This window comes from Macaca thibetana, chromosome 9, assembly GCF_024542745.1.
Source record: "Macaca thibetana thibetana isolate TM-01 chromosome 9, ASM2454274v1, whole genome shotgun sequence".
Taxonomy (NCBI): Eukaryota; Metazoa; Chordata; class Mammalia; order Primates; family Cercopithecidae; genus Macaca; species Macaca thibetana.
In genome coordinates this window covers 32,562,507-32,586,598 of record NC_065586.1, presented here as the reverse complement: position 1 = coordinate 32,586,598, position 24,092 = coordinate 32,562,507, and the positions used below count along the sequence as shown (strand labels likewise).

General features: G+C 37.4%; 1 protein-coding gene across 22 annotated transcripts in view; it reads right to left on the bottom strand.

Annotated features, from left to right (window-relative positions):
* Positions 1-24,092, bottom strand: part of CCDC7 (coiled-coil domain containing 7) — a 440,951-nt gene that overhangs the window by 47,687 nt on the left and 369,172 nt on the right. For all 22 annotated transcript variants that reach the window (XM_050804671.1, XM_050804673.1, XM_050804674.1 and 19 more), the window contains 2 exons: positions 14,223-14,306; positions 3,558-3,641 (listed from right to left, as the gene is read on the bottom strand). In XM_050804671.1, coding sequence (XP_050660628.1) covers positions 3,558-3,641; positions 14,223-14,306 — 168 coding nt within the window. The remainder of the gene's footprint in view (positions 1-3,557; positions 3,642-14,222; positions 14,307-24,092) is intronic.

The window sequence follows — 24,092 nt, the reverse complement described above, 5'->3', positions numbered from 1 at the left end:
GAACATAAATTTTTTTTTCATAATTGACCTATCTGTACACAACGGTCATCACAACTCACAAAATGTGATAAAACAGAAGTTCCTTGACTCATCCAGAAATATTTTAATAGTTTATTTTAGGTGGTGTAACTATAATTCAATTAGGCATCAGTGATAAAAAAAGAATAAGAAATAACGCATGTAATGAGAAAAAGTCTCTTCTCTCTGGTTCTCTTAGCAGGTAGACTTTGTAGCTGGAAAGAAGAAAACAGGAATATTTGCAGTAGTACCAGCATTAGGATTGTATTCCTTTTCATTTGAGTTTTATGTGATTTATACACTTTGCTGGATTTAGAAACTAGTATTTAGGTATAATGATGGAAAAACTAAAAAATCTACTTAAAAGAATTTCATATTGAAAAAGGGATAATTAGAATTGGTAAACCTGGTTTATTAAACCTAAAGTTTTTTTGTGTCAAAGTTGGTTCTAGCAGAGCATGTAATGGTAGTTGGACACCTGTAATGATCCTGAACAATAGAGTAGAAGTCTTGCTTTGGAATATTGGCCGAGCCCATGATTAATGTTAAAATTTGCACTATTATCATGTCAGCCCAAATAAACCACCAATATAATTCAAATAGAGGCAGAAACCAGATTACGCATCATTGTAAAAATGCATCATATTGGCCAGGTCAGTGGCTCATGCCTGTAATCCCAGCACTTTGGGAGGCTGAGGTGGGCGGATCTCGAGGTCACGAGTTCGAGACCAGCCTGGCCAACATAGTGAAACTTTGTCTCTACTAAAAATACAAAAATTAGCAGGGCGTGGTGGCAGGCACCTGTAGTCCTAGCTACTCAGGAGGCTGAGGCAGGAGAATCACTTGAACCCAGGAGGCGGAGGTTGTGGTAAGCTGATATCGTATCACTGTACTCCAGCCTGGGCAACAGAGTGAGACACTGTCTCAAAAAAAAACAAAACAAAACAAAACAAAAAAACAAAAAAACCATCATATTGGACAAAATGAGTTTTCAATAATTCAGTAACAACATTTTGTAAAAGTAAAGCTATATGCAACAGAAAACTGAGGAACATTAACAGGTGCATTTCAGCTCTTTTGTCTTTCTCCTACAGATACAAGTAAGAAAGGCTGATTCATTTGAATTAAGAAATCAGAGGATTTTTAGATAAGCAAGGAGTCAATGAGGAGAGCATTTTAGAGTTAAACACTAGGAATACAAAGTTATGTGCTGGAGAAATTTATCAACTAGTAAAAGTCACAATTTTCCTCCCTTACATTATTATCTTGTTGCTTTAAATTTTACAAAATCTTATCCTGCTTAGAGTTCCTGAGCTTTTAAAAATGTGTATATTTTTAAATTTGTAAATTTAAACCAAAATAAAACCATACTATTTTTCCATTTAAAGTGTCCAATTCAATGCTTATTACAGAAATGTGTAATTATTGCCTCAGTCAACTTTATAATCTTTTTCACATTTACACAAATTGCATTCTACTGAGATACAGAAACACTACTCCTTTATATATAGCTTTATTCTCTTTCCCCAGTATTTGTGCTATTGTTATACATATTATACCTGTAAATATTAAGGACAATGTACTAATTATTGTTATAATTATTTCTTTGTATAACTTTATACCTTTTAAATAAACTGAGAAAAGAAACAAGACCAAGTACATGTTTATAGTATTTGTTATATGAACACACTTATTTAAAGTTCTTTTTATTGTTGCTCTGTATTTATCATCCAGTGTTATTTTCTTACAGTGCTACATCACTTCTCTCTCCTATCACCTTTGTGCTGCTATTGTGAATATATTACAAGTTGATATGTTATATGCCCAATCATACAATTATATAAATATTTTTATACAGTTGTCTTTTAGATAAATTAAGAAAAGAAAGGAGGTGGAATATATATTTATACATACTGTCTTTTGCAATTATAACATTTAACTCATACCTTTTTTAGGGGGATTCAAATTACTGTCAAGAGGTCAATTCCTTTTAGCCTAAACAAATTTCTTGGAAAACAGTTCTGCTAGAAATGAAATCTCTCAATTTTTATTTATTTAGCAATTTCATTTTTCACCTTTTCTGAAAAATAGTTTTGCTAGCAATAAAATTATTGCTTGGTTTTTTTTCTTTCAGCACTTTTAATATACAACACCATGGCCTTCTGGACTTCATAAGTTTCTAATGCTAAGACAGATGTTAATCTTACTGGGGTTACCTTCTGTGGGATGAATTGTTTTTCTCTTGATGCATTTTACATTTTCTCTTTGTCTTTCAACATTTTTACAATGATTACTTTGGTCATGGATTGATTTGTGTTTGTTCTACTTAGATTTAATAGAACTTGGATGTATAGATTAATATGACCCAGTAAATATTTTTCAAAGTATTCAGCCATTTTTCTTCAAATATTTTTTCTTATTCTCTCTCTACTTGGAATACTCTCATTCTGGTATTCCCATTGTATTAAGTTTGCTTACTCCTTCTGACAGTTCAAATCTTTCCTTGACCCTCTAATGAATTTTCCCTTGCAGTTATTTTACCTTTCAATTCCAAATATTAATTTGGTTCTTTAAAAAGTTTAATTTGTATCACAATGTTGACATCTATTTGATAAAAGAATGTCATTATACCTTCTTTTTCTTCTTTCAGAAGAGTTTTAATTATTTGATGATATTATTATTATTATTTGACTACTTTGTAGTCATTGTCTGCTAAATCTAACATGTAGGACTCTCACAGGCAGTTTTCCTTGCCTTTTTCCTGGTATTTGTGTTACAGAGTACTGTTTCTGTGCATGTCTTAATTTTTTTGCTAAAATCTGGACATTTTAGATAACGTATTATAGCAAATCTGTATGTTGGTTGACTCTTCCTTTTTGGGGGGCTTGTTGTTCTTGTTTTCTTGTTTCTTGTTGTTGGTGGTGGTGGGGTGTGTGTGTGTGTTTGTGTATGTGTGTGATTTGACAGAAGTATTTTCCTAAAGTCTCTATCCTCTACAGTGTAAAGTCTCCTATGTTGCTCTTTAAGGGCATCTCCTTGGGCATCAAACAGTCTCCCTTGGATGACAGTGGTTTTAGCAGGGCACTCTTTGAATGTCTCTTTCCATTACTTATTTGCTAAAGTGTCTTCTTTTGGTATCACACCAACGGTCACAGAGAAGTGTGTCTAACCCTGTAACCCCGGGACTAAATTCAGTTGTGTAATCTCTGAAAAATATAACTAAATAACTTTATTGCAGCTGAGATGTTACAAACTTGACTGATATTTTTACCATATAGAGTGAACTGGTAACCAATAAAATTATTATCTGTTATATTCATCTTCTTATCACATCTATCATCTGGCCTTTCTGCTTTTGAAAAGCTAATTTTACATTGCTAGTTGAAACTAGGGTTGAAATATTATAAAGGGGAATTCACGAAGACTTTTGCCTATGTAATAATGTATAGGCACTGTTCTCCTTGAAGATGCACACTTAGTTACACTCCAGAGAACAAAACTAACCAGAAATACTAAATATGTAAAGTTTTTGTTCCTACCAGGGAGACTCTTTGATCGTGTCTTGAATTCATCCTTTAGTATATCTCTTCCAAATGCATCTGTCAATTGTTCTATTTCAGACCCTATAGAAATAAACAGATATCAAAACACTGTAAGGTAATCATTTATATACAAATGTGACCGTGTGTGCATGTGCATATACGTGTGTGTGTTACTAACTTAAAATATTTGTGGCTGGGCGCAGTGGCTCATGCCTGTAATCCCAGCACTTTGGGAGGCCAAAGTGCAGGTGGATCATGAGATCAAGAGATTGAGACCATCCTGGCCAACACAGTGAAACCCCATCTGTACTAAAAATACAAAAATTAGCTGGGTGTAGTGGCACATGCCTGTAGTTCCAGCTACTCGGGAGGCTGAGGCAGAAGAATTGCTTGAACCTGGGAGTCGGAGGTTGCAGTGAGCTGAGATTGTGTCACTGCACTCCAGCCTGGTGACACAGCAAGACTGTCACCAAAAAAAAAAAAATACATATATATATATACACTCACACACACACACGTATATATATAAAATAAAAATAAAAATTGTATTTATAGAATAATTAAAATGAAATGTCTTCATTGGAAAATAACAAAAACCTTAAAAAGGAATGGATGTTAACAATTATATAAGCCAGACTATATTCAGGCTTAGATATGTTTAATGAATTGAAATATCATATAGCCAGGGAAAGGCACCACTCATGCACAACCCGATGCTGTATACTTTCTTAACCAGTAATTGTTCTATACAATTCTATCTCTTATGCAAATTGAAATTATCCTAGGGACATTATGATGATAATGTATCTTTCCAGTTTACACTAAAAGCATACTCAACCTGTAGGTATGTACTATGTGAGGGGGAACATTTTTTTCCATAGGTCAAGCTGCAAACCATGGCCTCATTAGTCACAGAAACTTATCATGAGGCAGAAATTATTTGACTCATTGAGGAATATTTCTTTCCCCTTTTTACATTATGGAATTGTAAATTCTTTAGATATTAGTTATGAAAAAATTACAAGATATTTGTCAAACTGAGAAAACCTGCCCTCTGAGGTCCCTTAAACGAGAATCAAGGAGGTAATGGTCAGATTTGCAGCACTACCAGAATTGTTATTGGATCCATTTCCATTTATGTTTTTATGTGGTTTTATATTTTCCAGGAATTAGAAAGTACTAAGTTCAATGAGATAAAAATGTATAAAAATTATTAAAAAGAAATTCATATTGAAAAGGGGATAATGAGGATTGGTGACATAAGGTCAACATTGGGCTTAAGATTGTGTGGGTAGAATTGGCTCTAGCAGAGTATGTAACTATGATTGGACACCTGTCATAATCCTTCCATTGTATTGTAGAGTGGTTTGTTGTTGTTGTTGTTGCTGTTTTGGAAAAATTGGTGAATACATGAATAATGTAAATGGTTGCATTATGACACCAGCTGCTCAAATATGTCACAACTGCATTCCATACTGAGCACTGCCTCATTACCAAAGTAAAAAGTGATCCATAACATTGAGCAGAACAAGTTTTCAGTAATTAAGTAACAATATAAGAGATACAGCAACTCAAAACTGGAAACATCAGCAGACGTATTTTTTTCTTCCTTTGTTCTTTCTTCACCTGATATATCAAAGAAAGACCGGTTCATTTGAAATGAGCAAGCAAATGATCCTTACACAATCAGGGAAAAAATGAGACCATCTGAGGAAAGATTGGGTTAAATACTAGAAATTAAAAGGTATGTGCTGGAGACACTTATAATTTAGTAAGATTTACAATTTTTCTCCTTTCCAATATTCTCACTTTGCTTTAAATCTTTTAAAAATCTTTTTCTGCTTGAAGTTCACTGAGTATTTTAAGCGGTGTAAAATCTTAAATTCTATGGATTTTAATACATTCAGTAATGTCTGTCACCATCATCACAGTCCATTTTAAAAAGTACTTTAAATTTATACTAAATTCTAGTGAAATATAGAAAAGCTACTCTTAGATAGCTGTATTCCCTGTTCCCCATTTTTGTGCTATTGTTATACACAGTACATTTGTAAATAATAAAGACATGGTTATAGTTGTTGTTATAATTATTTATTTATATAATTTTATGCTTTTTTAAAAAGTTGAGGGAAGAAAGAAGTATATATTTCCAATGTTTATTATATTAACCTTCTTATTTATAATTTCTGGTTCTATTAATTTGTTCCTGTGGTTTCAGATTATCATATGTTGTCATTTTTTTTGTTGTTAATACATAATATTTGTGCAAATTTATGGGGTACATGTGATATTTGGTTATATGTATAGTGTGCATAAAACTCAAGTCAGATTATTTAGAATATCTATCACCTCAATGATTTCTCATCATTCAGTATCATGTTAGCTGTGGGTTTGTCATATATGGACTTTATTAGTTTGAGGTATGTTCCTTTTATGCCTAAGTTGTTGAGAGTTTTATCATGAAGGAATGTTGAATTTTATCAAATGTTTTTTTCTGCACCTACTGAGATGATTATATGGTTTTGTCCTTCTTTCTGTTGATGTACCTTGTTTATTGATTTGCATATGTTAAACCACCCTTACATCCGTGGGATAGATCCAACTTGATCACAGTGCATTATCTTTCTGATAGGTTGTTGAATTTGGTTTGCTAGCACTTTGTTGGGGATTTTTATGTTTATATTCAACCGAGATACTGACTTGTACTTTTATTTTTTTATGTCCTTGTCTGGTTTTCATATCAGAGTAAATGCTGGCCTTGTAGATTGAGTTACAGAGAATTCCATTCTCTTCAATTTTTTTGGAATAGTTTGAGGGGAATTGGTGTTAGTTCTTTAAAGTTTTGGGAAAAATTGGCAGTGAGGCCACCTGGTTGTGTTGGGAACATTTCTAGACCTCTCCCTAGCTATTTTGAAATACAAAATCATTGTTATTAACTATAATCAACCTCCTCTGCTACTTCTTAATTCAATCTTGGTAGGTTATATGTGTTCAGAAATCTGTCAGTTTCCTCTAGATTTTCCAATTTATCAGCATATAGTTGTTCATAATATTTTCTGATTATCTTTTGTAACTCTGTGGTATCAGTTCTATTTCATTTCTGATTTTGTTAATTTGTATCTTCTATATTTTTTAAGTTAGTCTACCTACTGGTTTTTTTTAATCTTTATCTTTTAAAAACACCAAGTTTTGATTTGGTTGATCCTTTGCTTAAGTATCTATTTCACTTAGTTCTGCTCTGATCCTTATTTCTTTCCTTCTATTAATTTTCGTTGATTGGTTTGTTTTTGCTTTTCTAGTCTCTTGAGGTGCATTGTTTATTTGAAACATTCTACTATTTTGATGGAGGTGTTTATTGCTCTAAACTTCCATTTTTAGCATTGCTTTTGTTATATCCCATAGGTTTTGCTATTTTTTTTCATTTTCATTTGTTTCAAGAATTTTTTATTTCCTTTTTAATTTCTTCATTGATTCAGTGATTATTCGTGAGCATTTTCCTTAATTTCCATGTGTTTGCACAGTTCCCAAAGTTCCTCTAGTTACTGATTTCTAGTTTTAATCTGTCATGGTCTGACAAGATACATGATGTGATTTTCACTTGTAAAAATGTGTTAAGACTTCTTTTGTGGCTTAACATATGGTCTAGCCTGGAGAATGTTCCGTGTGCTCACAAAAAGAATGTGTGTTCTTCAGCTATTGAAAAAAATACTTTGTAATTATCTGTTAGGGCCATTTAGTTTAAAATGATGTTTAAACTCAATGTTTCTTCATTGATTTTCTGTCTAGACGATCTGTCTAATGCTGAGAATGAGGTGTTGAAGCCTCTAGCTATTATTTTATTGGAATCTCTCTGTCCCTTTAGATTTAATATGCGCTTTATATATTTGCATACTTCAATGTTGGGTGAGTATAAGTTTAAAATTAGTATATCCTCTTTCTGAATTGATCCTTTTATCATTATATAATAATTATCCTTGTCTCTTTTTATTTTTTTTGACTTAAAGTCTGTTTTATCTGAAATAACTACAGCTACTCCTGCTCACTTCTGGTTTCTGTTTGCATGGAATAGTTTTTCCATTCTTTTACAACCAGTCTATATGTTTCTTTACAGGTGAAGTGAGTTTCTTATAGGCAGTATATAGTTTGGTCATGTTTTTAAAATCCATTCAGCCATTCTCTGTTTACATTCAATAATAATATTGATATGTGAGGACTTATTCCTATTGTTTTCTTATTTTCTGGTTGTTTTCTTTATCCTTTGTTCCTTTCTTTCTCTTGTGTTGTTTATCATTATGGTTCGGTGATTTTCTGTCATAGTAACATTTGAGTTCTTCTTCCTCATTTGTGTGTTTGCACATCCAGTTTTATGACAGTAGCTATCCTTTTGCTTAAGTGTAGTACTCCTTTAAGCATTTCTTGTAGGGCCAGCCTAATGGTGATGAATTCCTTCAGTTTTTGTTTGTCTGGAAAATACTTTATTTTTCCTTCATTTATGAACAATAACTTTGCTGAATATATTATTCTTGGCTGACAGTTTGTTTTCTTTCAGCCCTTTGAATATATCATCTTATTTTCTCCTAGCCTGTAAGATTTCTGCTAAGAAATCCACTGTTAGTCTGATAACAGTTTTCTTGTATGTGGCTTGTATCTCTGTCTTTTACTTTTGACAGTTTGACTATAATGTGCCTTGTACAAGACCTTTTTGGGTTGTGTATATTTGGGAATCTCTTGTTGACATGGGTAGTTTTCAGCCATCATTTTATTAAATAGTTTTTATATGCCTTTTCTCTTGACCATGTGGAACAACCACGATTCAAAACTTTGGTCACTTTATGATGTTCCATGTGTCACATAGGCTTTATTCATTCTTTTTTATTCTTTATTCTTTGTTTTTTTTTCTCTCTCTCCCTCCCTCCCTCTCTCTTTTGTCTGACTGTGTTATTTCAAATGACCTCTCTTGAAGTTCTGAAACTTTTTCTCCTGCTTAGTCTAATAATTGTTGAAGATCTTGAATGTATTTTTTTTCATTATTATACTTTAAGTTCTAGGGTACATGTACACAATGTGCAGGTTTGTTACATAGGTATACATGTGCCATGTTGGTTTGTTGCACCCATTAACTCGTCATTTACATTAGGTATATCTCCTAATGCTATCCCTCCTCCTGTCCCCTCACCCCACAACAGGCCCATGTGTGATGTTCCCTGCCGTGTGTCCAAGTGTTCTCATTGTTCAATTCCCACCTATGAGTGAGAACATGCAGTGTTTGGTTTTCTGTCCTTGTGATAGTTTGCTCAGAATGATGGTTTCCAGCTTCATCCATGTCCCTGCAAAGGACATGAACTCATCATTTTTTATGGCTGCATAGTATTCCACGGTATATATGTGCCACATTTTCTTAATTTAGTCTATTATTGATAGACATTTGGGTTAGTTCCAAGTTTTTGCTATTGTGAATAGTGCCACAATAAACATCCATGTGCATGTGTCTTTATAGTAGCATGATTTATAATCCTTTGGGTATATACCCAGTAGTGGGATCACTGGGTCAAATCATATTTCTGGTTAAGATCCTTGAGGAATCGCCAGACTGTCTTCCACAATGGTTGAACTAGTTTACACTCCCACCAACAGTGTAAAAGTGTTCCTATTTCTCCACATCCTCTCTAGGATCTGTTGTTTCCTGACTTTTTAGTGATTGCCATTCTAACTGGTGTGAGATGGTATCTCATTGTGGTTTTGCTTTGCATTTCTGTGATGATCAGTGATGATGAGCATTTTTCATGTGTCTGTTGGCTGCATAAATATCTTCTTTTAAAAAATGTCTGTTCATATCCTTTGCCCGCTTTTTGATGGGGTTGTTTGATTTTTTCTTGTAAATTTGTTTAAATTCTTTGTAGATTCTGGATATTACCCCTTGGTCAGATAGGTAAATTGCAAAAATTTTCTACCATTGAATGTACTTTTTATTTTATTAATTGAATTGACTTATGGGATTTCTGTTTGGTTCTTTTCTTAATGATATCTATCTCTTTAATACATTTCTCATTCATCTCAAAATTGTTTTTCTGATTTCTTTCTATTGGTTATCTGTGTTCTCTTCTACCTCATTGAGTTCCTTTAATATCATTATTTTCAATTCTGTTTCAGGCATTTCAATAATTTCTTTTTCACTGAAATCTGTTGCTGAAGAATTATTGTGTTCTTTTTGAGGTGTCACATTTCCTTGCTTTTTCATGTTTCTTGTGTCCTTATGTCTGTCACCTTGTGTAACAGTCACTTCTCTCAATTTTGTGGATTGGCTTTTATAGAGCAAAACATTTTCCTGAAGATGCTATCTATGATGTTGGTTGGATAGGGCACTTTTTAAATTAAAAAGAAATTTTTTTTTGGTGGAGACAGTGTCTCACTGGGCTTTAACCAAGGCTGGCCTCAAATGTCTGATCTCAAGTGATCCTGCCACCTTCACCTCCCAAAGTGCTGGGGTATAGGCATGAGTCACCATGCCTACCCTGGGTTGGGCATTTTAGCTTTGATTCTGGGTGTATGCAGTGGTATATAGCCTCTCTATAATTTTTTTCAGCTATAAACAGTGTCAGTGATGTCCGTCATTTCCTCAACGGCTTAGGCTGTAGTTGCTGGTGGATGCTGCTATGAGGCTTCGCTGGGGACAGAGACCTTGAGTCAGTCCTTGGCCTCATTAGTGACAGCAATGGCTGAGCATGCCTATCCGTGGGCCCCTAGGGGATATATGTGAGCATCAGGATTAGTGAGTCCAGGCAGGCTAATCCTTGGGCCTCTAGGTGGTTTGCTTGAGTGCTGGCCATGGTGCCAGCAGGTAGGTGTGTCCTTGAGCCACCAGACAGTGTACATGATGTGGGCAATAAAAGTCGCAGTGGTGAAACAACCCACAGGCTCCCAAGTGGCATGCACTGGTGTTGGTAGTGGCTGCAACTGGCTAGCTGAGTTCATCCTCCAGGACCCAGGAAGACTGCATAGATGCCTGTGGCGGTGGATGGGGCAGGATGAGCCCGTGGCCTTTGGGTGTCATGCTTTGGTGCTGGTGGCAGGTTTCTTGGCCTATTGTGAGGTCCCCTGGTGATGTCCATGAATGCCCAAGGCAACTGATGGGGCAAGGTAATCCCCAGGCCCCTGGTTGGCATTTTTGTGCACTGGTTCCAGGCTGAGAGGGCTGGTTCTCAGATCCCCCAGTGGTATGCATGGGCACATGCTGTGGCAAGCAGGGTGGGGAAATCCTCAGGACCCCAAATGGTGTGCCTAAGTGGCATTAGCAGCAATGGCAGTTGGCAGGGAGAGCCTGTCCTCAGGGTGCATGCAACTGTGTGGCAGTCTTGCCACTGGGTAGGATTGAGTTGCTCTCAGTGGCTGTGGCCCCAGGAGAGTGGCTCTCAAGCTCTGGTGAGCACACGCTTCAGCCTCTGGTGGTGGTGACAGATGATGAGAGCTTGTTCTCAGGGCATGTGCAAGCGCACAGTAGCCCTCCTGCTTATGGGGGCAGGGTTGCAGCAATGGCAATGGACTCAGGCATTCTGGGTTTTGGGTACTTCATGCTTCAACACTGTTTGTCCCAGGGGCAGCCTCTCCAGTGTGCTGTACCACCCATTCTCCAGCATGTTGAACACTTGAGCACTAGGGATCCTGCCACACTGTTGGACCCAAGTAGGACTGCACTTCTGCAGCCCACTGCATAGATGGATGGGGATGTCAGTGGGGCTCTAGGAGTGGAAAGGTAGGGATGTTGGGCCATACCAGCCTGGCCAACATGGAAAAAGCCCATCACTACTAAAAATACAAAAATTAGCCGGGCGTGGGGGTGCATGCCTATAGTCCCAGCTACCTGGGAGGCTAAGGCAGAAGAATCACTTGAACCCAGGAGGCAGAGGAAAAAAGGCACTATGCCGCATCCGCTTGGTTCTCACCGTGTGTGTGACTCAGCATGAGCTCTCTCTTTAGAGCAATGCCACTGGTCAGGGCCTGTGAGGGTGGCTCTCCCATGGCTAGGATTGCAGCAATCTATGGTGGGAATGTGGACTTCTGGGGACTTCTCACTTACCCTTTTCCCACACTGGGGAGCCTCTCTGGACTTTATCAATCCTAGTTAGGTCAGCTGCCTCCTTTCCCTTTCCTTCTCTGCCTCAGATGTTTCCTGTTAATTCTCTGCTGAATTCTAGTGTTCCTGATTAGATGATCTATTTGAAATATGATTATCAATTCTCAAATTTGTTTTTTTGTATGTATTGAAAGAGTGCCAGATATCTTTAAGACAGCCATCTTGGAGCCCCCTTTCCTGTCATTTTTTTTTTAACTCCAATACATCACTTCTGTCAACCATCGCCTGTGTGCTAACATTCTGGAATATACTACACGTCCATATTTTAAAGTCCCAGCAATAAAATTCTGTAAATATTTTTTATACAATTGCTTTTTATATCAATTAAGAGTTAAAATTAAGAGTAGAAAGAAGTGAAGTAAGCATTTATGTGGTCTTTCAGAGTTATAGAATTCCTTTAACCCATGTTCATTTTATGGGTTCAAGTTAGTGTCAGAGGTCAATGGTTTTCAACCCAAAGAACTCTGTATTTCTTGGAAAGCAGTTCTGATAGGAATAAATTTTCTTATTTAAAAAAGCCTATTTAGAAATATCTTCACGTCACCTTCATGTTTAATAAATAATTTTGCTGGATATAAGATTTTTGGTTAACAGTTCTTCATTTAGCTCTTTGAATGTGCTGTCCCAATGCCTTCTGGCCCTAATAGTTCCTAATGATAAGTAGTCAGTTTTTAATTTTAGTGGGGTTCTCCTTACATCATGTATTAGTTTTCTCTTGCTGCTTTTAAGCTTTTCTCTTTATCTTTCAACATTATTACTATGAATGTGATTATAGATTCCCTTGTGTTTATTCTACTTTAATTGAGCTTGGATGTGTAGACTCATTTGTAATTAAATATTTTTCAGAAAGTTTTCATCCATATTTTTGCTGCTCCTTTTTCTCTCTGTTTTCTTTCTAGTGTTCCTAATACTTTAAGTTTTTTAATTCTTTCTTTGGACAGCTGAAATGTACTTGAACCCCTCTAGTAAATTTTACTTCCAGTTTTTGTACTTTTTAACACTGTAATTTCCATGTGGCTCTTTGTAAAATATTTTATATCTCTTTGTAGATATTTTCTATTTGATGAAACATTGTCATCATACTTTCCTTTTCTTGTTAGAGAATGGTTTCCTTTAGTTCTTTCAATATATTTATACTGACTGCTTTGTAGTCATTGTCTGCTAAGTCTAACAACTAGGATTCTCATAAGCTGGTTTTTTTTGTTTTTGTTTTTTTATGTTTTTTGTTTTTGTTTTTTTTTTGCCTGCTTTTCTTCTGTGTATGGGTCATACTTTTTTCCTTATTAGAATAACTGACATTTTTATGCTGAAAACTGGGCATTTTAGACACATAATGTAGCAACTCTTAATTTTGATTCTTCTCCTCTTCTTCCTGGGGTATGTTATTATCGTTTGCTTATTTATTTGTTCAGTGATTTGGCTTGATTATTTTACCGAAGCCTATTTCCTCTGTGACATGGTTTGCATGTTTTTCTTGTGCAAATCTCATGTTGAAATGTAATCCCCATTGTTGGAGGTGGGACCCTATGAGAGGTCTTTGTGTCACGAGGGCAGATCCTTCTTCTCCATGGAATGGTGCTGTTCTCACAATAGTATATGAGTTCTTGTGAGATCCAGTTGTTCAAAAGTATGCAGCACCTTCCCCCTTTTTTCTCCTGCTCCTGCTCTTGTCATGCAATGTGCCTGTTCTGCTTTACTTTCTGCCATGAGTAAAAGTGCCCTGAGGCCTCCCCTGAAGCCAAGTAGATGCTGGCACTATGCTTGTACAGCCTCTTTTCTTTATAAAGAACCCAGTCTCAGGCATTCCTTTACAGCAACCCAAGAATGGCTCAATACATCCTGCACTGTGAAGTCTCTAATGTTCCTCCAATAAAACAGCCTTGGGCATGCAACAATCACCTCTGGAAGACAGTGGTTTTAGAGGGTCCCCTTTGAGTATGTCTTTTGCTTATTTCTCTATTCACCTGTCTGCCTTCCTTTGTATCACACCAGAGATCAAAGGGTGTTTTGCCTGACACTGCTACTCTTGTACCAAAGGCAGTAGTATAATATCTGAACTATATTACACAACTAAAGGATTCTGCCATAGTTGAAAGATTACTATGCCTAACATTTTAAAGTACAGAGGGAATTATTAAGATTAAAATAACTGTCTTTTTCCCTTACTTATTGCACTCATCAGATAGCCTTTCTGCTTTTGCAACTTTAAAGTAACTTTCTATCTAAACTGTAAATAGAAAGGGACTAAAATAACTTTGAACATACTTGTCCCAAGTATATTCTAAGCTCACTATACTATATTATTTTGTAGATTACTTTCTAAATGGATGAGTCCTAAAAGTAATAATATCTAGCTAGCTTTACATTTCTAGTAAATATGTTCTAGAGTACAACCAAATATGGGAGGGTATTCATGAGAACCCGTGCCCATGTCATAATAACAAGTGGGTACTATTGCTATTAAAGGTACACACTTAAACTTTGAAGGAGAAAAATAAATGAGGAATATTAGACTTAAAATATTTTCTTACCAGGGAAACTCTTTGGCTGTGTCTTGAATTCATCATTTAATAAGCGTCTTCCCAAAGCACCTCTCAAGCTTTCTATATCAGTCTCTATAGAAATAAATAGATTTAAAAATACTTGGCAAGGTAATCCATACATGGGAATGTGAGGGGTGAGAGAGAGAGAGAGAGAGAGAGAGAGAGAGAGTGTGTGTATTAATCAGCCTTTGGTATTAATGAATAAAAGTTATAGCGAAATGTCTGAATTGCCAAATCACTAAACATTAGGAGTGGAAGTTCTGTTAGCAATCATATAAGCCTTAGTGTATTGAGGCATAGAGATGTATAATGATTTGACCAAGACCACATATCGAGGTGATAACAAAGTTGTTGCACAAACTGATGCCTCACAATACTTTAACAGTGCTTTCCCCACACAATGTTATCTCTAATGCAAAATTAAAATATCCTACAGAATTTATGATAATAACATGACTTTAAAGTTTACATTGAATCACATTCATACCATAGGGATACACCTGGTAAGATGAAACATAACTTTGTTTTTCACCTAGCAACTTGAAAACAATGATCTTCATAATCACAGGAAATTATTATAGTGCAGAAATACTTTGACTCATCCAGAAATATTTTAATGCGATTTTTAGGTTAACTTTAAACTAAGTAAGCATCAGGGATGGAAAATAATAAGATATCTTGTAGATTGAGGAAAACATGCCCCCTTAGGTCCCCTTACCATGTGGACCTCGTAGCTTAGGATATGATTAAATTTGCAGAAATACAAGAAGTAAAATTGGGTACTTTTCCATTTGAGTTTTTACATAATTTGACTTTTTTGTTGGATTTGGTAGTCTAACCATGTTTAATAACAGGGAAAATACCTGAAAGTTATTAAGGAGGAATTTATGTTAGAAAGGGTGATTACGATTGATGAACTAAAGTCAAGTACTGGGACTAAAGTTTTGTCGGTGAAACCTAGTTCCAGCAGCACATGTGCCTGCTGTAAACCTGTAAACACTGGAAACTAAAACCAGTTGTTATCTAGACATAATAGATGGATGTCTTTTTATTTTTTGAGAAATAGTTAAATTCATGAATAAATGTTAAAATACCTGAAAGTTATTAATGGGAAATTTATATCAGAAAGTAGTGATTAGGAATGTATATCATACTATATAATTTACACATTTGAAGTGTTCAATTAAATGGTAGTTTCAATGGTAGGAGGGGACAAACATCCAAACCATATCAAAAACATACTGGAAGAGGGACACACAAATGAAAAGAAGAATATAAAAAGTCACCACTTACAAAGCTAAGAAATAACATAGAAAAAATACACAAAACAATTAGAAGACACCAAATTAACAAGAACAAATTCTTATCTATCAATAACAATCTTGAATGTAAGTGGTTTAAATTCCTGAATTAAAAGACATAGACAGACTGAATTGATAACAAAAAACCAAGAAGCAACTAGGTGATGCCTACAAGAAATTCATTTTACCTGTAAAGACACACATAGACTGACAGTGAATGAATCGAAAAAGATTATGCACACAAATGGAAACTAAAAGTTCAGAAATAGCTATACTTACAACAGACAAATAGACTTTAAATTTTAGAAAGGAGACAAAAAGATTAGTATATAATGATATAGACATCAATCCAGAGATTGATATATAAAAACTAACCCTAGATAACCCAGTTCTAAACAGAAATTATTATTAGAGCTAAAGAGAGAAAGAGTCCCCAGTACAATAATAGTTAGAAACTTCAACATCCCACTATCAGCACTGGATATCATCTAGACAGAAAATCAACAAAGAAACATTAAACTTAAACTGCACTATATATCAAATGGACCTAACAGACATTTACAGAACATTTCCTCCAACAACTAATGAATATATATTCTCATCATTGCTCTGCCTTTTGGCTAAGATCAAGTACAGAATACACATTCTTCTCATTGGCACATGAAAGATCACATATCAGGCCACAAACAAGTCTAAACAAATATTAAAAAGTCAAAATCATATCAGTTATCTTCTCAAATTATGGTGAAATAAAACAAGGTATCAATGTGATTGGACTGAAGGATGCAAAGTATTATACCTGGGTGTATCTGTGAGGGTGTTGCCAAAGGAAATTAACAATTGAGTCAGTGGACCAGGAGAGGCAGATTCACCCTCAATCTGGGTGGCCACCACCTAATCAGCTGCCAGTATGGCCAGAATAAAAGCAGGCAGAAGAATATGAAAGACTAAACTGGCTTAGTCTCCCAGCCTACATCTTTCTCCTGTGCTGGATGCTTCCTGCCTGCGAACATCAGACTCAAAGTTCTTCAGCTTTTGGACTCTTGGACCTACAACAGTGGTTTTCCAGGGGCTCTCAGGCCTTCTACTGCACTGTCAGCTTCCCTACTTTTGAGGTTTTGGAAATAGGACTGGCTTCCTTGCTCCTCAGCTTGCAGATGACCTACTGAGGAACTTCACCTTTTGATCATGTGAGTCAATACTCCTTAATAAACTCCCTTTTGTCTATATATCTATCCTATTAGTTTGGCCCTCTAGAGAATGTTAATACAGATTTTGGTACTGGGAGTGGTTCTAGAGTAACAGAATTTTAAGGATGGAGTTTTTAATTGTCTTTGGTGTTTCTGGGGTTGCCTGCTTAATATGATTAGACCCCAAAATGCTAAGGACTCTACTTCTAATAGTATGGAGAACACTGATAGTTCTTGGTGTGAACTGTTTAGAGAATTATGCAAAATAAATGCATGTGATACTCGTGATTCACTGCTCAAAAGATGCAAGGAGTTTAGTAACTCTGCACATAATACCTTTGACCATATGTGAGGAACTAAAGAATGTAATGAAGTTGGTTGGTTGCTCCTAAGTTCATTAGACAATGTGATAAAAGAAAATGAACTCGGGGATTCTATCTCCTGGCTCTAGAAGCACATACTGACCTCAAATCTTCTAAGATTGCCCTGAGAGTCTTATCTCCTGTAGACCAAAAAAAAAAAAAAAGAAATTGTGGAAAATCAGACACAAGCTCTTATCCTGTGAGTGGTTGACCTGCAACAAAAGGTGCATGCACAGCCTCACCAGGTATCTACTATTAAAGTGAAGACATTGATTAGAAAAGAATGGGACCATGCAACTTAAAATGGGGACATGTGGGAGGAGCCTGATGAAGCTGGAGGCACTGAGCTCCTAAATTCTGATGACACTTTTTGGGTGGAGGAAACAGCCTCCCCACTCCAAGTGGTGGCAACATCCCTTCCCCAATCTACAACCCATGCTGCCATCAGCCTTTCCACATTTGCTGAGGAAATTAACCCTGCACTGCCTGAGGTAACAGTGATGGCCTCCCTTGGGGATTATGCCAGGCAAGACAACGCTGATTTTCCTCAGGACCCACCCCCAACACCCTTGATCGCTTCTAGACCTATAATTAGGCTAAGTCCTGGCAGACCCCTAGAGGTGAGGTTCAAAGTGTAACCCACATGGAAGTGCACTACACTCCAAAAGAACTGCTTGAGTTTCTAATTTATTTAAGCAGAAATCTGGAGTGCAGGCATGATAATGAATAGTAAGGGTGTAGGATAATAGTGGAAGGAACATAAAGTTGGAACAGGCTTAATTTATTGATTTAGGCCCACTAAGCAGGAATTCTCCATTTAATGTTGCAGCTTGGGGAGTTAAAAAAGGTTCTAATAGTTTATTTGCTTGGTTAGCTGAAATATGGATTAAAAGATGGCCCACTGTAAGCAAGCTGGAAATGCCTGATTTCTCTTGGTTTAATGTAGAGGAAAAGGCTAATGCTAAGGGAGATCAGGATGCTAGAGTGGATTAGTCACTTTAGACCGATTTATTCCAGCTGGGAGGGTGCAGAAGACATACCCTTGACCAATACTTTGTGAAATAGATTTGTGAGGGCAGCACCAGCATCCTTGAAGAGCTCTGTGATTGCTCTTCTCTGTATGCCAGATCTTACAGTGGGAACCACAGTCACTCAACTATAAAATTTAAATGCAATGGGAATAATTGGATCCCAAGGTGGCAGGGGCCAAGCAGTAGCACTCAACCATCAAAGCCAAGGTGGGCATAGTTACTGCAATGGACAGCAGAGGCAAAGCAGCAATCAGAATAGTCTGACTCATGTAGAGCTCTGGCATTGGCTAATCAATCATGGTGTTTCTAGAAGTTAAATTGATAGGAAGCCCACTGCATTCTTACTTAATTTATATAAGCAGAAAAATTCCAGGTTGAGTGGACAAAAGACTAATTTGAATTATAAAAACAGAATCATGGAGCCTCAACCAATTTCCAGACTTGAGCCAGTTTACAGACCCAGAACCCCTTGAATGAAGGAAAGGCTGGGTCATTTGAGGAAGGACCCCACTACACTACCAACAGTTTATGCTGTTAATCTTTCTTCAATCTTTCCCCAAGAAGACCTCCAGCCTTTTACTAGGGTAACTGTGCATAGGGGAAAGGGAAATAATCAGAACTTTCAGGGACTACTGGTCACTAGCTCTGAGCTGACATTGATTCTGGAGGACTCAAAATGTTATTTTGATCCTCCAGTTAAGGTAGGGGCTTATGGAGGTCAGGTAATTAATGGAGTTTTAGCTCAGATCCAACTTAGAGTGTGGGTCCTTGGACTCATCCCATGCTCATTTCCCCAGTGCCAGAAAGCATAATTGACACAGACATACTTAGCAGCTGGCAGAACCCCCACATTGGCTCCCTGACTGGTAAAGTGAGGGCTGTTATGGTGGGAAAGGCCAAATGGAAGCCATTAGAACTGCCTCTACCTAGAAAAGTCATAAATCAAAAATAACATCGCATCCCTAGAAAAATTGCAGAGATCAGTGCCACCATCAAGGACTTGAAAGATGTAGGGGTGGTGACTCCCATCACATCCCTGTTCAACTCTCCCATTTGGCTGTGTAGAAGACAGGTGGATCTTGGAGAATGACGGTGGATTATCGTAAGCTTAACAAAGTGGTTACTCCAACTGCAGCTGCTGTATCAGATGTGGATTCATTGCTTGAGCAAATTAACACATCTCCTGATATGGTATGTGGCCACTGACTTGGCAAATGCCTTTTGTTCCATTCCTGTCCATAAGGCCCACCAGAAGCAATTTGCCTTCAGTGGGCAAGGCCAGCAATATACCTCTACTGTACTACCTCAGGGATATATCAACTCTCCAGCTTTGTGTCATAATCTCGTTTGGAGAGATCTTGTTCGCTTTCCCTTCCACAAGATGTCACACTGGTCCATTACATAGATGCCATAATGCTGATTCATCCAGTGAGTGAGAAGCAGCAAACACACTGGACTTATTGGTGAGATATTTGCATGCCAGAGGATGGGAAATAAATCCAATTAGAATTCAGGGACCTTTTACTTCAGTAAAATTTCTAGGGGTCCAGTGGTGTGGGGCCTGTCAAGATATTCCTTCTAAGGTGAAGGATAAGTTGCTGCATTTGGCCCTTCCTACAACCAAGAAAGAGGCACGACCCCTAGTGGGCCTATTTGGATTTTGGAGGCAACCATTCCTCATTTTGGTGTGTTACTTTGGCCCATTTATCCAGGGACCCAAAAGGCTGCCAGTTTTGAGTGGGGTCCAGAACAGGAGAAGGCTCTGCAACAGGTCCAGGGTGCATTGCAAGCTGCTCTGCCATTTGGGTCATATGACACAGCATACCCAATGGTGCTGTCAGTGGCAGATAGGGATGCTCTTTGGAGACACTGGCAGGCCCCCATAGGTGAATCACAGTGGAGACCTCTAGGATTTTGGAGCAAGGCCCTGCCATCTTCTGCAGATAACCATTCTCCTTTTGAGAGACAGCTCTTGGCTGTTACTGGGCTTTGGTAGAAACTAAACATGTGACTATGGGTCATCAAGTCACAATGCAACCCGAACTGCTTATCATGAACTGGGTGCTTTCTGACCCATCTAGCCATAAAGTAGGTCATGCATAGCAGCATTCCCTCATCAAATGGAAGTGGTATATACATGATCGGGCTCAAGCAGCTCCTAAAAGCACAAGTAAGTCACATGAGGAAGTGGCTCAAATGCCCATGGTCCCCACTCCTGTCACCCTGCCTTCTCTCCCAGCCTGCATCAATGGCCTCATGGGGAATTCCCTATGATCAGTGGACAGATGAAGATAAGATTAGGACCTAGTTCACAGGTGGTTCTGCATGATACGCAGGCACCACCTGAAAGTGGACAGCTGCAGCACTACAGCTCCTTTCTAGGACATCCCTGAAGGACAGCAGTGAAGAGAAATTTTCCCAGTGGGCAGAACTTCGAGCAGTGCACCTGGTTGTGCACTTTGTATGGAAGCAGAAATGGCCAGATGTGCAATTACATGCTGATTCATGGGCTGTAGTTTGTCTGGCCAGGGTCTTGGAAGAAGCATGAGTGAAAAATTGGTGACAAAGAAATTTGGGGAAGAGGTATGTGGATGGACCTCTCTGAATGGTCAAAAACTGTGAAGATATTTGTATCCCATGTGAGTGCTCACCAACAGGTGACCTCAGCAGAGGAGGATTTTAATAATCAAGTGGACAGGATAACTCGTTCTGTGGACACCACTCAGCCTCTTTCCCCAGCCATGCCTGTCATTGCCCAACGCGCCCATGAACAAAATGGTCATGGTGGCAGGGATGGAGGTTACACATGGGCGCAGCAACATGGACTTCCATTCACCAAGGCTGATCTGGCTATGGCCCCTGCCAAGTCCCCAATTTGCCAGCAGCAGAGACCAACACTGAGCCCTCTATATGGCACCACTTTTCGGGGTGATCAGCCAGCTACTTGGTGGCAGGTTCATTATACTGGACCTCTGTCATCATGGGAAGGGCAGAGGTTTGTGCTCACCAGAACAGACACATACTCCAGTTATGGGTTTGCCTATGCTGCATGCAATGATTCTGCCAAAACTATTATCCATGGACTCGTGGAATGCCTTATCCAGCATCATAGTATTCCACGTAGCATTGCCTCTGACCAAGGTATTCACTTTATAGCTAAAGAAGTGCAGCAGTGGGCTCATGCTCATAGAATTCACTGGTCTTACCATGTTCCCTATCATCCTGAAGCAGCTGGATTGATAGAATGGTGGAATGGCCTTTTGAAGTCACAATTACAATGCCAATTAGGTGACAATACTTTGCAGGACTGGGGCAAGGTTCTCCAGAAGACTGTGTGTGCTCTGAATCAGTGCCCAATTTGTGGTACTCTTTCTCCCATAGTCAGGATTCATGGGTCCAGTAATCAAGGGATGGAAGTGGAAGTGGCACCACTCACCATCAACTCTAGTGACCCACCAGCAAATTTTTTTCCCTTTTATTATTTATTTATTTTTTAAATTATGTTTTTATTTTCATAGATTATTGGGGAACAGGTGGCGGTGGTTATATAAGTTCTTTAGTGTTGATTTGTGAGATTTTGGTGTACCCATCATATAAGCAGTATACACTGCACCCAATTTATAGCCTTTTATCCCTTACTCCCTCCCCATCCTTTACCCTTGAGTCCCCAAAGTCCAGTGTGTCATTCTTATGCCTTTGCATCCTCATAGCTTAGCTCCCACTTATGAGTGAGAACATACAATGTTTGGTTTTCCATTCCTGAGTTACTTCACTTAGAATAATAGTCTCCAATGTCATCCACGTCACTGCGAATGCCATTAATTCATTCCTTTTTGTGGCTGAGTAGTATTCCATCATATATACATATTATATATATGTATATGTACATACATATACATATACATATATATGTATACATATATATATATACACACATATACACACACACACATATATATACACATATCACAGTTTATCCACTCGTTGATTGATGGACATTTAGGTTGGTTCCACATTTTTGCAATTGTGAATTATGCTGCTTATAAACATGCATGTGCAAGTATCTTTTCGTATAATGACTTCTTAGAACAATTCTGAGGTCACCTTGTTTCTTCCCCATCTTAAGCGGATTGTGTTTTAAATTTTGTTTGGAATTTTTGGAGGAGAGGGTAAAGTCTGATGTCCCTAGAATTCTGCATATTTAAAATAATTTTAAAAGGCCAGTAAATTTCACCAGGTTATTTTTATATGTTATTAATTCCCAATTTGTCCTGGTATGTCTTTTCAACTTACAGATTTGGGTCATCCATTATTTTAAAAATTAATTATTCAATTATGCCTTATAATATATTGTACATTTTATTTATTCTTCTTCGGGAATTCCAAATACTGAATTCTGGGAAATAGATATCTCAGAAAGTGTGAAAAACAAGTGCAAAGGCCCTCTGATGGGGTGAAATATAAAACATTTGAGAAACTGAAAGAAGCATTTTGGGCATGACAAATAAATATCATTGCTTCAGTGAAGTTTCTAAGATTTCCTATTCTCTTTAGGAAACTACATTGCTAAATCCATTTATCTGTATTTTTCTAAGGTAGAATTTACCAAAAAAGGATACCCATACTATATTTGGGAGATAGAAGATATGCCATTATCCTTTGCACATAGTTGCAGCCAGAAATGCAGGCAGATACGAGATTTGTAGCAGAATTCTCTGAGCAAATGAGAACCCACAGACTTAAGACAGTTGGTGGGAGATTACTAAAAAATAATTGAGTATTGAAAGCTTCTGGTTTTAAAATGTTGGCATAGAAGCAATCTGGCTTCACTCACTTCCCCCCACAGAAAGCCATAAAGAAATATACAGCATCAATATTATGACCAGCAATATCCAGGAACCCATTATGAGAATGAGACAATTCTTAGGACCACAGAGAAGCAACAAAAACTGAAAGCTAACAGTGACTTGTCCCTGCCTCAATCCCTGGGAAAAATAAGAGAGCCTGAAGTGAGAAATATCCATGAGAACAGAGGAGACAGAGGGAGGAGTGAGCCTATTATCCTTAGCCCTGGAAACTGCTCTGTAACTTGGCCAAAGGGGATGTCAAATCAATGGCTACTAAGAGTGGCTCTCAAAAGCCCAAAACAAAGACAGGATCCGAAAGCAGCAAGAGAAAATTTAATAACATATAAGAAGCACTATCGTGTAGGAGGTATATTCCACAGGTCCTCTGGGCACAAACTTCCAGCTACTCTTCCCACACCTTTGGGAACCCCCACTTTGAGAAGGGCAGTGCTTTACTAGGGCCAAGAGAAACCTGGGTTTAAGGCTCCACCTAGTGCCAAAACTAAGGCAGTGAAAAAAATTTAGTACGGAATCTCTAAGCAAATGTATCTAATAAAACCCAAAACGAACCAGACAAAGAAGACAAATAAATAATTAATCCTTAAATGCAAAGATAGAGGAATACATCCCCAATAAATAACAGCAAACAAGGAACCATGACTTCTTCAATTGGAAAAGCAAAAAAATAATGACTGACGCTAATGAGATGATGAGAGTTCTCTGACCAAAAATTCAAAATAGAAGTTTCAAGGAAACTCAGTAGTCTACAAGATTACAAATAAAAGCAATTCAGAAATCTATCACATAAATTTAACAGAGATTGAAATAATTTTAAAAATCAAACAAATCTTGGAGCTGAGAAATACATTTGCTGAACTGAAAAATTTTTAGAGGCTCTCAACAGCAGAATGGATCAAGCAGCGGAAGAACCAGTGAGCTTGAAGACAAGCTATTTGAAAATTCAAAGTGAAGGGGGGAAGAACAAAGAATGACATGGAACAAAGATTACCTACAAAATATTTAAAAACCTCAAAAGACCAACTCTAAGAATTATTAGTGTTCAAGAGGAAATTGAGCAAGAAAAAGGAGTACAAAGTTTTAACAGAAAACTTTCCAAACCCTGAGAA